At 45.8% G+C, this 16,978-nt stretch overlaps 1 protein-coding gene across 3 annotated transcripts in view; it reads right to left on the bottom strand.

Moving 5' to 3' along the window:
• The window catches only part of clec16a (C-type lectin domain containing 16A), a 42,905-nt gene that overhangs the window by 2,828 nt on the left and 23,099 nt on the right, over positions 1-16,978 (bottom strand). For all 3 annotated transcript variants that reach the window (XM_056605050.1, XM_056605047.1, XM_056605049.1), the window contains 9 exons: positions 16,679-16,788; positions 10,589-10,633; positions 9,771-9,821; positions 9,434-9,562; positions 8,700-8,820; positions 5,114-5,265; positions 3,307-3,511; positions 2,004-2,174; positions 999-1,148 (listed from right to left, as the gene is read on the bottom strand). In XM_056605050.1, coding sequence (XP_056461025.1) covers positions 999-1,148; positions 2,004-2,174; positions 3,307-3,511; positions 5,114-5,265; positions 8,700-8,820; positions 9,434-9,562; positions 9,771-9,821; positions 10,589-10,633; positions 16,679-16,788 — 1,134 coding nt within the window. The remainder of the gene's footprint in view (positions 1-998; positions 1,149-2,003; positions 2,175-3,306; positions 3,512-5,113; positions 5,266-8,699; positions 8,821-9,433; positions 9,563-9,770; positions 9,822-10,588; positions 10,634-16,678; positions 16,789-16,978) is intronic.

Here is a 16,978-nt window from a genome sequence, read left to right as displayed (position 1 = left end):
CAGTTCCCTTGATTGTTTAGGGGAATCCGTTGTGTGTGACGCATGGTGGGAGCCCAGAGGGAGCCGCGTTTTCTTTGAAACCCTGCTACAAAGAACCACCTCTGCCCTAATAGGAAGCACCCTCCACAAACACTCACCAGTGACCTCGCTCAGTGGGTGAGCAGCGGCCTGAGGTTGACGCCAGCAGTCGGTTGCACCGGCAGAACGTAAAGCCGATCATAAGTTCGGGTGTAAAGTCTGCCTTAACCCTACGCTCGACGTAGCTAGTGTCAAACTAAAGGTGTTCTAAATTTTGGTTGCACCACCATAACTTAAGTTGTAACGTTACTAGTGGTGCATAAATTGTACATTTTAATGACGTTTAGATAATTTCAAGCCAATCATTGACAGCTAACAATGTAAACAGGGAATACCGGCAAGTTTCCACCTTATCCGAGTGAAGACGCGTTAGCACCCAAATGAGAGGGCAAACAAAACAGTTTCAGTCATTTATTCTCTAAAATTTGCTTGGACGGTACAGGGTGATTTACGTTCAAAGTAGCCTAAGGGGGACCTTACGTTCTGCTGGTGCAACCAGCTGCAGCACTCTAGCATCGACAGTTATGTACAGAGGCTTAAGGCATGGGCAGTTAGGCCCCCATACTCCTCAAGGCTTTGTTTGCTCATGCTTAGCCCTCAAAAAAAAATAAAAAGTTTGGTTCCTGTTGGTTGTCTGTTGATGTCATGGGTAGGTAGGGAATTTATTTTATTATTAAAAAAAAAAAAATTCCAGCGGCAGCGAATGATAGGTAGGACTTTTTTCTTTCTTTATTTTTTTTTTTATTATTATTATTATTTTTTACAGCAGCTCATAAAATGATTTGGGTCGCACATAAATTGACAGGGTTGGTCGGAAACCAGATTGGAGATGTGTGAACTTTTGTAGGGGTGTGTGTGTGTGTGTAGAGGCGTGTGTGCGTGCGTGCGTGCGTGCGTGCGTGCGTGCGTGCGTGCGTTACCTGCAGGGCTGTGGGCGGAGATGGTGCTGCTGGTGACCGAGTCGCACCGCCCAGTGCTCCCAGTGCTCCCAGTGCCACTGGAGGAGGGGGGGGAGGGCGAGGACAGCGGCGAGGGGCTGTGCTGGGACACGCAGTGGGCCACCGCGAAGCCTAGACGGGCACACAGACACACGGACGAGGTCATCTCCTCGGACGTTTAAAAAAACATGAAGGATTCCCCCGTGGGCCGTCTCTGGTGGGGGGGGGGGGGGGTCGTAGTGGTGGGCCGACGTCCGACGTCAGGACTCGCTCTGTTTACTACGAGGCCGTGGGAGCGGGTCATCGACCCAGGATGTTTTCATTGACCTAGTTTAACCCCAAGGTACTGCTACTCGAAATGGAAATAAACACAAATGGAGAACCGGTCCCGGGAGGGATCGAATCGTGGATGGTTGGGATTTTTCCTTGATTCAATCCAACATAAGAAGCAGGAGCGGGCCAGCTGTTATATATTTAAGCAATAGATCACGACAGGCTGTGGTATGACTGAAGCAATAGATCACTATTGTGACCAAGTGATCTATTGCTTTTATACAACGGTTACTGTTATGGCGAAACGAAAGTCATAGACACAGTACATTAAAACAGAAACCAAGAAAGTCAAAATAGCCGTTTTATTAAAGAATACAAAAAAGTAGTCCCTCCTGGCCGCCTTCAAAATGCACGACGGTCGCTATGCAACGCACTTTAGCGTCCCTCCGAGAGAACGGTTGGAACGGTTTCCACTTCAAGGCGCGGAGTGATACTTTCACAAAATGATCGGGCGTCATAGCAGTTATGTATACGCTCATTATACATACATTATAGTTAGGAACCAATCAGATCGCTGGATTTAGGCCCCCCCGTTGTATAAAAAAAATATATATATATATAAAGTGTATAAAGTGTTGTTCTGGAATGCCCCCGGTCCCCGGTCCCCGGTCCCCGGTCTCCGGACCCCCCCCCCCCCCCCCCGCGCCTGGTTACCTGGCACCTTGTCCACCGAGGCGAAGAGCGCGCGGCTGGCGGTGGGGTCGTTGGGCACGCGGCGCGACTGCTCGTAGAAGCGGAAGGGCAGGCCGCCGGGCGAGGCGTGGCCGGGCTGGGCGAAGCCCAGGACGTCCGTGCTGCCGGGCTGCATGGGCAGCTCCAGCAGGGCTGCATGGGGGGGCAGTGGTAAGGTGTGGGCGCTTGTAGGGGTGTGTGTATGGTATGGGTGGTTATAGGTGAGTGTGTGTGTGGTTGTGTAGGCGTGATGTGTGTGTGTGTGTGTGTGTGTGTGTGTGTGTGTGTGTGTGTGTGTGTGTGTGTGTGTGTGTGTGTGTGTGTGTGTGTGTGTGTGTGTGTGTGTGTGTGTGTGTGTGTGTTCTCTCTTGTGGCAAAATCTGCGGATCCCGCATAGGCCTGCACAGCCACTTGGCTATGCATCGCCGCAACTCACATATCCAATAATTGTCCTTCCTTTCTATTTGCAGCAACGTCATCATCGTAAACTATGGACTGCCATGACGTGTGTGTGTGTGTAGGTGTGTTTTTGTGTGCGTATGTAGCTGTAAGGTGTGTGCGTGTGTGTGTGTGTCCAGTTGTTAGGTGGGTGTGTGTGTTGTGATTATGTGGCTGGATCTTAACAGAACAAGAAACAAAGGAGAACATGGGCACCCCTGCACGCGTCTCTAATCCCGGCCCAAGGCCACCTGAGAGTGCGTCACTTCATGTACGGCCCGGTGTGTCGAGGCATGTCTTAATGGCAGAAGGACATTTTTTGCTAAGCCCCTTCAGCGAGGAGAGAGAGCCGAGTGGAAGAGTACTGGTGCCGCGCCTCAGAATCACCACCGTGTTTCCTGATCGCAACACGCAAGCTCTTCATAAACCCTCGTGGTGATCGTTGGCGCCTCAAAGCGCTTTCCATCCATCGTAAACCACTAAACTAAAAAAAGGACGTTGTTATTCGTACGTGTGCCCCCCCCCCTCTTTCTCCTCCTCTTTTCTTTTTTTTGGTGTAACTAAAAGAGTGCAGGAGTCACTCTTAAATGCAACAAATCATAACAACGATAAGAAATTATTCAATCATATTCAAAAGAAAAAGGCTCAATCATGGCCTGATTGAAAAAAGAAAAACAAACAGACCAAACACACACCCACACACTTTCTCTTTCAACCCCAGACACGCGCACACACACAGAAACTAAAGAGAAAGTGCTCTTCTGTTCCTGCGCTGAACAGAACCATGATTCCAGTGAACCAATGCACACGGGGGGGGTGGACCCCTGCAACGGCGCCGCTCGCTCACCCGCGATCCGCTGCATCTTGGTGCGGCGCGCCTGGATGCGGCCCTTGGCCAGCCGCTGCTTGGCGATGATGCAGCGGATGTGGTCGGCGAAGATGAAGTTGGCCTGCAGGATGGGCATGGGCTTGGCGTGCGGGTTGGAGCCCGGCTTGTGGATGACCACGCTGAGCGCCCGGCTGTCGTCCTCCACGCCCGACACCTGCATGTCCTGACGGGAGGAGGAGGAGGGGGGGGGGGGTTACTACCAGGGGTTTACCCCCTTTCTGGGGTACGACGTGATCCCCGTGTTGAGACACGGCAATGTTTTTATAAAGCTTTCTTTTTCCTTTTTTTATACGGCCAGCGTCGACTTAGGAATTTGACAAGCTCAGACAGACAGACAGACAGACAGACAGACACAGACACAGAGACAGAGACAGAGACAGAGACAGAGACAGAGACAGAGACAGAGAGAGGGAGAGAGAGAGAGACAGAGACAGAGACAGAGACAGAGACAGAGAGAGGGAGAGAGAGAGAGAGAGAGAGAGAGACAGAGACAGAGACAGAGACAGAGACAGAGAGAGAGAGATTGAGAGAGAGAGAGAGAGAGACAGAGAGATAGAGAGAGTCAGTGTCAGTGAGCGGGGGGGGGGGGTGAAGTTGGAAGGAGTCCAGGAGCAGTTAGCCAAAACACGCACGTGTGCGTGTGTTTGACTTCCTGAGAAGAACTCTAAAAATAGAGTTCATTGGAAAGGGGAAGTTTCTGTTAAAGTCACTCTGTGGGAGTGTGAGGTTAGACAGCCGTAAGAGTCATGCCTCAACAAAATCCAAGCAAATGGTGACCCTGGGCGAGGAGCATCGCAAGGAGCACTAAGGGGTCATTGCGATGTACCAAAACACTTCAAGGGAGTGAAGGGAGAGAGGAGGCAGGAAGAGGATGAGTGGCGGGATCAAACAAGAGACTACAAACTAGTAAAAAATAGTCTGACCGCAGCACCCTCGCAACTCTCGTGCAATGTGGGTATCTGAGTCATTTTGGTTGTTTATGTTACATGACAAATAATGATAGGAATTATTTGACACCTCACCATGAGGCACTAGCTGGGCAAGATATGACTCAGGAGGTTGAGCAGTATTTCCGGTAACCTGAAAGTTGCTAGTTCGATCGCCCGGCTCCTCCTAGCTGAGTGTCGAGGTGTCCCTGAGCGAGACAACCTCACCCTGACTGCTCCCGACGCGCTGGCTGTCGCCTCGCCGGAGTGACACCGCCGTGGGCGTGTGCATGTGTGAATGGAACGGGTGACGCTCTTTGGGTGGCGACTGAATCAAATGCAGTCCATTTACCATTTAGGGACTGGCTGACATGTGAGGGAGGTTTTGGCACGGACATCCTCTTCGAAAGACACTTGGGGATTATAAATGCGTTACACTGGGTAGGGGCTGCCCAGCTCCAACGCCTCATAGATCTCCTCCTCCTCTTTGAATGGGGACGGACGCGCAATGCATTGTGGATCCGTCCGTTCCGTTGGAGCCTTCGGCTCCGTCAAAAAGATCTGTCATCCAATCAGATCGCGTATGCAAATTTAAGCACTGTGACGCGACTCGGGCTCTGACGATACTGGAAAGCGGGAAATCTTGCAGTGACAACGCAACAAGCAGGAAGAAGCGGGAAGAACCCGGCGAAGCGATTTGATTGGCTGACGGATGCCTCTGCAAAGACTACTCCCCCATCCGTCAGCCACGCCTTCCCATGTCCTTCGACTGACGGTGCAGTGGGCACGAGGCGTAACCCCCCTCCCTCCCCACAAAGTCCCGTATTAGTCCCACATACCTGCAGCAGGCCGGCGAACTTGACCACGCCCCAGCCCAAGCGCTTGGTCTCCGGCTCCACCAGGCTCATCTGGTAGACGTCGACGGCCAGAAACCTCTGGGCCTGCCCCCCGTCCTTGCTCACCACCATGCACGCAATCAGGTCGCTGTTGTCTGGGCGGGAACACAGAAACACGGCGCTTTTTAGGATTGTTATTTCACAGATGGTTTTTGAGATTGAAAGTTAAATATTAAAAAGGGGACATGTTATACGCGTGTGATTAGCCGTTACAAGCCGTTTCAAAACGGCTTGTAACGGCTAATCACACTCGCACCTGGTGGTATAATATGTCACCTTTAATGTAATACAGTGGTGAGAATGTAATACACCTGGCAGAGTCCTTTCTCCCAGGCTTTTAGCAACGAACGGTTGGTTTATTGACTGTCATTCTGAAACTGAAACTACGTTTGAGACAAGAGGCCTGGTTCATTTACTGGATCTGAGAGATGCCATGGGCATTTCAGGCAGCTTTTCATCCATTTCTCTTATCTTGTGCCTCGCTCGTTCAGTCAGCTGGGCATAAACACCTCGTAAACAGCATTCATGAATGGCGGTGTTGTTTAGTGATATCTAAGTGTAAGTCATACACGCACACACATTTCAATGTTAAACAACATTCCCATTATGATGGTGAGGGGCAAGGGCGATTTCCAACACAACAACCCATAGTTCACTAAGTGTTGGTTACAGTGTGTAGGATGCAAAAAAAAAAAAGCTCTCTCTTTCAAACTCTCAAAGCACATGTACAGTGCCTGCAATGGAGACCAGTGCAAAATAAATATTCTTACTTTTTCTTGGTAAAAATGGGAACTTCATTTTACCAAAAATGGTACTCTGTGGCAATTTTACCGAGAGAACATGCACAAAAGCACCCGTTAGGATGTATGTGCACTGCTAACAGGGGTGAACTGGCCTAACTTCCATGGGAATTGCATGGATAGCTGAAGGCACTAAATAAATACTTGGCAGGTGAATGGATGAACCATCTGACTATCAGGAAACAAACGCATCGCTTGAAGCCAGGCAAGATTGCCGCTTGACTTGATTTCACGAATCCTGTTGCCTCGCAAGATTAAATAGAGGCTGCCTTCCTCAAATTATCATACAGTTAATCTATATTTTGCAATGCAGGACTGCACGACTTCCCTGATGTTTCAGTGTAACAAACATGCCCAGCGCAACTTATTATTAAAACACAGAGAAATGTCAGCGGGCCAAGCTCGGATTGACATTGAGGTGAGCTGGAGAGGAGTGCTGTTGTTGGATGAGGAAACCTGATCGTCATCTTGTTTGTCTGGGCCAAAGAGGAAAACACATAAAGAAACATGTGGGCACTGTGCAGCAAAACTTTTATTTTCCAAGTTGCGTACTGATGCAATAGCTCAAGATGGGATAGGATTTTGGCAAGAATGATATCAGATGCAACTTTTTCAGAAATTTGTGAACAGAACAGAGCACATGGGATCTGATCTTTTCAATTCTGACTCAAATACAGGTTTAATTCTTTGCAAGGCGACCTCAGTGTGAACAGTCATATTCATGCAAATTTCAAGTCTCTCTTCGTCAACTTCGATGTGTCGCAATTCTGACGAAAGAAATGATAAACATTCCTTTTCTGGCGAACTGTCACCCTAGCGGGTTGGTTTTCTCTAGAAGAATGCCACTCCTGCTGAATGATTTCGCCATAACTTTGCATAATTATCACACCCCCGTGAACCAGGAAGAAAAACTGTGAACTGGGTTAAAAGAACATCCAGTGTGGAATTGTTCACACCCTGCATATCCACTTATCAACACTTCAACCACTTCCGTGGCCTCCGTGTTCATTTCCCCGTGTGCTACGTCTGATTACTTCGTTATCTTTTTTGTAGGTTTCGGACTGTGAAGTCCGAAAGTATAAAAGTAAAAAAAAGTTTTTCTTACTTTTAGAAAAGTTTTATCTGATATGGGCAATAAACCAGAATCGAGCATTAAGGCTCTGCAGTGTGAACGAAACCAAAAGCAAAACACATCCAAATGTTGACCTAAATCCATCATCAATAAAAAAAGCTTAAAGGCTAAGCGAATACATCTGTTTCTCCCACGCGTCTGACCCCGGATGATGAAGAGACTGAATGCAAAAACCACTGGCTTTCCGTTCCTGCCTCGCCGCGACACCCACAGTCGACTCAAACCGCCCGGCTAGTAACTGGTGGTGGAGGCGCAGGCCGTGTGGGTTCAAGGGCTAGCAGGTGTGGCCGTGCTACGCGTTCAACTGTCGTGGTACACAACCCTGAAACAAGTTCACACATTGAGGTCAAAGATATGAACTTTAGTACTTAGTTGAGCGAAAGGGTTTGTTTTGGTACGTTTTGTTGTAAAATTGTTTTAAGGTAAGAAAAAGTTGATGTGGGAACGTCGACTTCGCCGCGTGTGGAATAACAAAAACACTTGACACTAGGCTCAGCCTGCGTCCAACGCAGAAAAAAACTCTGATGAATAATGAAAGAGAAAGAAGTGGTCCTGTTACATTTACAAGGTACCTCATCTGGTGCGAGCACGGTAGAGGATTGCAGCTTGCAGCCCCCTAGTTGCTGTGCGTGTGTCTATGTGTATGTGTGTGTGTGTGTGTGTTTGTGTGTTTGTAGCACAAAGTTTAGCTTTTTGTGGTGGAACCACCCTCACATATAGTACGTTATTTATACGTTATTTATAGCAAAGCCACTTGAGTCATTAAACTATAAGAATGTTGATTCAAGTTAAAAATATCACATTTGTTGTGATCCTGGAAACAGAAATGGTACAATATAATAAAAAATATGGATCTAATGCCTGGAACGCAATCACTTAACATTAAAATCATATGGAGGCCAGACTGTATTTTGGTACTACAGTAACTAGAGAAGATTATGGATCCTGGTAACTGAAAAGATTTCCACACGTATTTCCATCAGTACTTCCAGGACAATGCTTAGCTCACTCTTGTTGCAAGTAAGGTATTCGCTGATAGATCTCTTTCTATCCGTCATATTTTGAAACTGAGTCCTGGGAATCATTTCTAAGCGAGCGTCACTGCGCCAGGAGACCAGCAAATACATATATATATTAATATAAAAGATTTTTATTGTTTTGCATTTTGAAGGGATTTCTTTATTCTTTGCGGTATCGTTAACTGCTGGAGTGTTATGAGCTGTATGAGCTTGTTTTAGCGGCGAGGAGACCCTAGCCGTGCAGTTATTAAAAGTTAAACAACCCCCCTGCCAGCCAATCAGAACAGAGGTTTCACCCAGCCGTTTATTTTATCCTGTACTAGTGAAACTGAGCAACGGGATTTACAAGCTATCTTATCTTGTCAGTAATATACCAAGTGGTGTGAAGGGGAGCACAGCTTTCAGTTTTCAGAAGGAAGAAAGACAGGGACAGATGATAAAAAGAGAGAGAGAGACAGAGAGACAGAGTCAGAGAGAGAGAGAGACAGAGAGACAGAGACAGAGAGAGACAGAGAGAGAGAGAGACAGAGACAGAGACAGAGAGACAGAGAGAGAGAGAGAGAGAGAGAGAGACTTACTGAGGTCCAGCACATCATCAGTCTTGATGAGGTCCTCTGGCCGGGTCAGGGGCAGCTGGGTCTCGGGCTCCCCCTGGAGCTGCAGGGACAACGCCCGCAGCATGAAGAACACACGGATGGCCTGCAGAACGGACACACACACACACACACACACACACACACACACACACACACACACACACACACACACACACACACACACACACACACACACACACACACACACACACACACACACACACACACACACGTCATGTCAAGTGTGATTGTGCATTGCCACACATTTCCAAGTAAAACTTGATCATTAAGGGGTGACTGACCACGTCCGTGTCATAACGAGAATCACATATTTGGAAATTGTTTTGCTTCAAAAAATATCATATTTCTTGAGATTTTCTTTGCGTATGCAGAAACAACCACATTAAGGCAGCGCAATGTTATGCTAGGAAGTAAGAGTAAAATAAGAGGAATTAAGCGCAGACATTAAGTTGTAAAAAACATCACCCGACTGATGTGACGTCCCTAATCTGTCATCTTCACTGCGTACGTGTGTGCGTCTGTCTGTGTACGTCTCTGTTTGTGTACGCGTCTTTGTTTGTGTGTGTGTGTGTGTGTGTGTGCGTCTGTGAATCTGTGTGTGTGTGCATCTCAGTGTGTGTGTGCATCTCAGTGTTTGTGTGCATCTCCGTGTGTGTGTGCGTCTGTCTGTCTGTGTGTATTTGTGTTGCACCCACCCTGCGCGTCTTCTCCACGTCTCCACAGGGCAGTCTCTTGACAAAGTCTATCCCCGTCAGCGGGGTGCCCGTGGGGGGGAGGAGGATGGAGGCGTCCATCATCAAATACTCTACGTTCAGAGGTTTACACTACACACACACACACACACACACACACACACACACACACACACACACACACACACACACACACACACACACACACACACACACACACACACACACACACACACACACACACATTTTGATCACTGGCTGTGGCTGAGAGCTCATCAGAGTCGGGGCGATCAAGGGTTGTACACAGATCAGTCACAGGGTGAAGTAGCATGGCCCATACCGTCATACTGCGATATTCATCTTCAAACATGTCCAGGAAGATCTCTTCACCCTGTATGGACAACGAACACAAACAATGTCTGTGAATATTCACATATTATTATATTATATTATTACGAATATATAATTATATGATTATATATTTGATGTTTTCCTCAAGTTATTATATTCCTGCCATGAGATTCGACCGTTGCTCCAAACGCCTTCAATTGTAAGGCAGTTATTATTTCTCTTTCGGTTTGTGGTCCGGTCGGAACACGCTTAATATTCCCTTGCATCATAAAGGGCAAAAAAAAATTGTTTTACAACCCCCCAATAACAGGTTTGATTGGACTAGTGACAAGTGTCTTTCGGTTTCATTCTGATTCTTGTTTATTCGGGACAAAGTTGTTATTGTAAACCATGAACTTCTTTGATCGATGGTTGGGATGGTTGAGCCAACTGGGCCGTTTCCAACTGGGGATCAGTTTAAAACATGCATTTGACAAGACATAGTGTGTTTGTGGGGGCGTGGATATAACAGTTTAAGGCCAACGTTCCCACACACCACATTACTCATTTAAATTAAAAAGGTCTTGCAGATTGAGGGTTGGACTATTAAAGTAATTTCCTTTGTTGTGACCTTCCCGTCAAAGCCTAAGTTAATGCCCTGTTTGACTAGTCTTGCTGGCATTAACAGCAACACCCTTTAACAGAAATCAGGAAAGGCTCAGTAAGTGGCCATCCGGACTGACGGTGACTGGACTGGACTGGTGTTTGTGTGTGTGTGTGCGTTTGTCAGAATAAGGGATGCATGTGTTGGACGGTCAAACAACTTGCCTTGTAGAACCTTCGGAGCAGATGTAGACTCTCTTCCCGTGCGCCCTGAGAACCGACAGAGACAGCAATATTATTTTAAACACAAACGCCCTGATCCTGATGCCGTATCGAGACATCATGTTTGGGACACGCGTGACAAATGGGGCGTTCACATCGCTGGAAATTACGGGGGCAACATTTTCTTGACGTCAGAAAGTTCTCGTGAACGACCCCTCCTGACGCTGTTATGATTCAACTTCCGTTCAGCAACTGGTGCCAGATTTTGATAACAGAGTTGCCCAGTTGGTGACGTATGGTTTACTACTGACGCGCATGAACATGGTGGAGCATGAATGTTTCACTCAATATAAAAGAATCAACCATCATATCACATACTTTACTATTGATTGACGTTGTGAACGTCTGTTTACATACTTTGCTCAATTGTAAACGTTGTGTACTGGTAAACCAGCTCTAGATAAGTGTTGCCTTCTATACAGTGGCATTACTGTATGTACTCCTCATAAATAAAAGCAAAAGGATAGTAGGTGATAGGCATCAAGGAGATAAAGGCATGCAATCATGAAACTGATCCTACCATTATTTAGTTCTGACTGTTTATCGGATAAAAAGCCCTGCTGTGAAGAACTTTTAGATTCCCAACGCAGTGATCTTGAACGGTCGCTGTCAGCGTGAGCGTCATCACTGGCGAGCCGTTTCGTTATCACCAGGACGATAAATGCCCCTAAAGTGCCCTTGAAGGGCTGAGCTAAACAAAGCTCGATTGAATATAGAAGAATAAAAACAAATACGTTTATTAGACCCAAAATTATTTGTTTGCGTATGGAACTTGATCTATTGATTTTTGTTAATTAAGTTAATTTCGTCACTTGATTTAAACAGTTTTATTTTATTTATTTGATGTCCTTTATTTGTATTTAATGTGTGCCGTCTGCATTATTCCTGTAAAGTCTGGATCACCACAGCATCTTGGGCCAAACCCTATTTTATTTGAGATGCGATATAAAATTGGAACTTCAGAAGAAAACAATTCAAGTGGGCCTTGTTGTTCCCCCCTAAGAGCGGGACCACGTGGGGAAACGAGTGACTACGGGAGTGAAAACAAACCTTAGGTCCCCACTTGTTTGTTAAACGTGCTGGAAACAAGTGGCTGAAAGGAACTAAAGGCAGTCTGCGGAGAAGAGGGCAGCAAAGGGAAGAATAAGGCCAGAGGTTCAAATCCACTTTACCGGAAAGATTGAGGAATAACAGGCGAATAAGTGGGAAAAAGTGGTGGGACATGATGGTGGAACAAAGTGGTTTCTTGGAAACTGAAGGAGAGCGAAAAGAAAGAGAAAGAATCTGGACGAGTGATAATGAAAGCGAGATAAGGAAAATTATCTAATCTTTCATTTTCTATTGTGATTGAGTTTGGCGTCGCATGGACAAGTAGACGATTAAAGATCTAAAGGATTGATAAATAAATTGAGGTAGTTCATTTTATATGGTTAAACAAAGTTAATCAATACATAACCATACATTTGTGTATTAGTTTGTCATTTACTCATCTATGAATTTATGATGAATGAATATGCAATAAACACTACACATTCAGGCTCTCACATGGGCCTGAACAGCGTATATGCAGGAATCATAGAGATGAATTTACTACCTTTTTTATTACCTCCACAATATCTTTTACTACCAACACGACATCAAGCAGCGGGGCGGGGGGTATGCAAAGCACCACTTACTACTAACTATAAAGGTATACGTGTGACACTGCCGCCATCCCTGTAGCCCTCGTGCTGCTAATGCTAGCTATAAACTATAAAGGTATACGTGTGACACTGCCGCCATCCCTGTAGCCCTCGTGCTGCTAATGCTAGCGCCGCAGAACAACGACAGAGAGCAGAGGTCTGCACTCCCGCAGGGCGCGGGACAAATGAAAGCTCACTGCGGTGCGTGCGGGATGGTAGAGGTGCATTTGCGGGTGCGGGGGCGGGCGGGATGATGGAGTGCACTCCCGCAAATCAATATGAGGGTAAAGTAAAATATACAAATTATCATGAAACCCTCACCAATAAGCAAAACCTACTTTTCCAACAACTTTTCCTTCATGATCGAAGCAGCAGCTGTTTCTTTTACCTTTCATTTTTCATTTAGACGTGCTGGTACCGACCTGCAGAGTTTTTATTTTTTTTAATATGTGACTGTTTCGTGTTCCAGTTACTGAGGCCTATTTATTGTTTTGTATGGTTGAAAACATGCAGGCGTACCAATAAATATGTTACCAATACTGGTAGCCTAAGGAATAATGTGCGCTAGGGTTGCCGCGGTGTGGACATTTTCACACCGAGTAATACGCTCGTGTCAACACCGGTATTACCGGTATAAACGATATTAACTTTGAAACTATAGGTCGACCGCCATCTTCTCCGTCAACTCTCCTCTCACACTCGGTGACAGCGGCTGGCAGCGCGCCAATTCTCGGCGTCTTATAACGTTCTATACATAATAGTATAATATAATTTTATATATCATAATATCACGGCCAAAAGCTCTGTGCGCCTCCGGATGGCCGTAGCGCGGGGAGCTCACGTAGGGATTGGGCTTCGCGGGGTTTGTTTACCGGCGTTGCTATGGTTACCGGTCTTGTAAGGAAGCACGTCAATTCTCGGCGCGACTATTCTCCCGCACAGAGCAGAACTGTGGCCTATTCTACACCGGTAATACCGTATACCGCGGCAACCCTAATGTGCGCGCTCGTTTTTTCCAAGCCAATGGAAAGGCCTTTCCTGAGACAGAAAGTGAACATCCATCCTTGCGGGCATTTGCGAGCGGGAGCGGGATATAATATCATAGAATGCGGGCGGGAGCGGGACAAAAAATTACAGTTCTTTGCGTGAACCGGTGGGAGCGGTACTGTACAAGGCGGGAGCGGGACTGAATATTGTGTCCTGCGCAGACCTCTAATAGAGAGCTGCTCCCCCTTCACACGAAGCCGCTGCTGGTGAATACTCGAAGCGTTGTGTGATTTAATCGCTTTAATGCCGTTTCATCCCCCACGTCAACATCAACCCACGTTTGTGAAAACTTGCATTTACCAATTCTTTCATAAAGCTAGAAACTATTGCCGGCTTCGCTATAGCAACCAGCTACGCCAACTCTAACAGGTACCGTAATTTTCAGACTATAAGCCGTGCCTTTTTCCCCATTTTTCGAGTCTGCGGCTTATATAACGGTGCGGCTAATCTATGGATTTTACAGGTTACAGACGAGTCCACCGACTTTAACTCTATGGGCTCTATGACCGGTCCGCGCCCCGCCACCAGTGGCGGGCTCCAGCAGGAAACGCTGGAAGTAGTAGTGGGGACAGAAAATGCAGCTGCGATAGTTTGCTGACCTGCAATAGGTTTCATCTTTTTCTTTGGTGGCATTTTTGCGTTCTCTCTTCTCTGCCTGTTTCTCGAGAAAAACGGGATCTCGTTGGAAGCGCGATGTATGCGCAGGCGCCGTTTGGGCATAACAATATGGCGGCTGCCGTTCAATGTAGTTTTCATCACCACCACCGGATTATGTTTAATTTATTTCATTACAGCACGTCCCCTAAACGTTACAACATAATCGACACGAATGAGCACAGCATCGAGCAGTGGAAACGTGGGTTTATTTACTATGAAGTTCGTATTTTTAATTGTTGAAATGAAATCAGCGGTGACGAGCTAGTTGTTTTGGTAGCGGCTAAATTAGCATGTCGCGATACCTTGTACAGGGGATCACGTCTGCGCCGAGTAGATGCGCAGAGGGTTGAAACAGCGCTTGTCCGGTCTGCTCACAATAAGGTTTCTTTGGCCAGTTACTGTGATTAAACACGAGTTGTTTAATGTTCACAATGTATCGTTTTTCATGGGGAAAATGAGATGCGTCCCCGGGACGCATGGATAGTGAGTTCAGTGCGTCCTTTCAGATTTGAATGCGTCAGGGACGCAGGACGCGTACCTAGCAACATCACTGCACCCGCGGCTTATAGTCTAGTGCGGCTTATCTATGTACACATCATTCAATTTAGCTGCTGCGGCTTATACTCAGGTGCACCTTATAGTGCGGAAAATACGGTACTCAGTTCAGGTCCTGTTAGCACCGTATACTGTATTTTTTAGGCTAGATTAAGTTAAAACATGCAAACACAAATATTAAGCAAAAAATGGAAACTCATATTGAGGTGGTGGTGAAAGATTTACTACCAAGTCAAATTGCGTTTGTTACCTTTTACTACCTTTGAAGGGCCTTCATTTTTTATTTTATTTTTTACTACCTTTTACTACCACGCGGACACCATGCTGAATGACCACTGAATGAACCATCTCCTGGTTCCCCTGAATCACAGTTCAGCAGGTCCAAACTTGGGCACCGTTTCCCATTAGTGTATTGTTCCCATTCCTGTTTCCTTATTTCCTAGGAATGTACTGTTTACTGCCGTATCGACACACCATGTTTGGGACACGCGTGACAAATGGGGCGTTCACATCGCTGGAAATTATGGGGGAAACATTTTCGTGACGTCAGAAAGTTCTCGTGAACGACCCCTCCTGACGCTGTTATGATTCAACTTCCGTTCAGCAACTGGTGCCAGATTTTGATAACAGAGTTGCCCAGTTGGTGACGTATGGTTTACTACTGACGCGCATGGACATGGTGGAGCATGAATGTTTCCCTCAATATATAAGAATCAACCATCATATCACATACTTTACTACCACGCGGACACCATGCTGAATGACCTCACATTCACTCAGTGATCTTAAGGGGTTATCTCCTGGTTCCCCTGAATCACAGTTCAGTGGGTCCAAATTTGGGCACCGTTTCCCATTAGTGTTTCCTTATTTCCTAGGAATGTACTGTTTCCCTCCATACAATACTTGGATGGAGACAAAGGGCCCCGTGTTGTTTGTGTCTCTATCTGACAATACAGAGGGCATTTTTGATAGTTGTGTACCCAATGCCGAAGACAAAGGGAATTGTATTTCTCTTTGTCGAGCGTAGTCTTTAGGGGTGTGCCAAAAAATCAATTCATATAAGAATCGCGATTCTCATTTACTACGATTCAGAATCGATATAAAATGGCCCAAAATCGATTTAATTTCATAATTCTTTTTTTTAAAGCAACTGAGACATTAATGTTTTGTGCAAAAGTTGTGTTCCACATGATATTTTTTTTGTACTGCAACATTCCTGTGAAATAAAAATGCATCTTGTTCAACTGTACCATTTTTATTATACAGAAGCACTTTATTTTTTTGCTAGCTTATTAGAGCAGTAGTTGTGGTCCACACAGTGGAAAAGGCACTTTCCTTAGAATTTAAAAGGCAGCATGATAACTGCACTATTTTTTTTATAGAGACTTTTATTTTTGTTACTCAAGCAATATGTGAGTAGACTTTTATGCAACAGTTGCAACCATTCCATTTAAGCATGGATAAATGTTTAAAACTTAATAAATGTGAAAAAGACACTTTAATGTCTCAATTTTTCATTCTGTCTTGCAAAGCAGACTGGAGCAGGTCATGATGATCCTTTGCACACCTATAGATTGAAGCAGAAATCATTATGAATCAGATCGTTTTGAATCGAAAATCGATTTTGAATCAAATTGTTGCCCCAAAAATCGGAATCGAATCGTGAGATAGTAAAAGATTCCCACCCCTAGTATTCTTACTCTGATTGCCAACCTCGATTTTAATGTGCATATGACAAATTCATTGAATATTGAAATTCAATGAATTTGAATTCATTGAAATTCAATACATTTTAATTCATTGAAATTCAATACATTTGAATTAATTGGAACTGAGCATAGACATGGCAGGAATTTCTTTCCCTTTTCCCTTTCATGACACACAGTACCTTAAACATTAAAAGGAATTGTTTTAGGAGGCTGTGGATCACGGCATACTCAAATGCCCTTGACAAGCTCACACAGCGCTCAGGGAGTGTGTATATGCTTTTGTGTAAGACTTTGGGAGGTGTTTGTGTATGTGTGATTTGAAGTGCAAGAGAGCAGGCTTGCGTGACACAGTGTGAATGCGTGTGTGCGTGTCTGAGCGGTACCTCCATGCAGGCCAGGTGCACGTCCTTGATGATACAGTGGTTCCCTGGAAGCACCGACTGCTTCAGTAGAACACAGCTGAGTTCAAGTGTAGCGAGACGCACCTTGCCATCTGTGCACACAAACAAGCACACACATACACAATAACAATTATTTCCCTCAGTTCCACAAAACATGACTAACAGTTTTCTATTGAAGAGATATAATTAAAGTGCCGTTTGTAAGAAAGGCCAGAGCAATCCCTCAGCTATTAGTGGGTGAGTGGCGCAGTGAGAATATCTGTTACTGGGTCCTTTTCTCTC

This window comes from Gadus chalcogrammus, chromosome 2 (genome assembly GCF_026213295.1).
Source record: "Gadus chalcogrammus isolate NIFS_2021 chromosome 2, NIFS_Gcha_1.0, whole genome shotgun sequence".
NCBI classification, from domain to species: domain Eukaryota; kingdom Metazoa; phylum Chordata; class Actinopteri; order Gadiformes; family Gadidae; genus Gadus; species Gadus chalcogrammus.
This window is presented reverse-complemented; position numbering and strand designations above follow the sequence as displayed.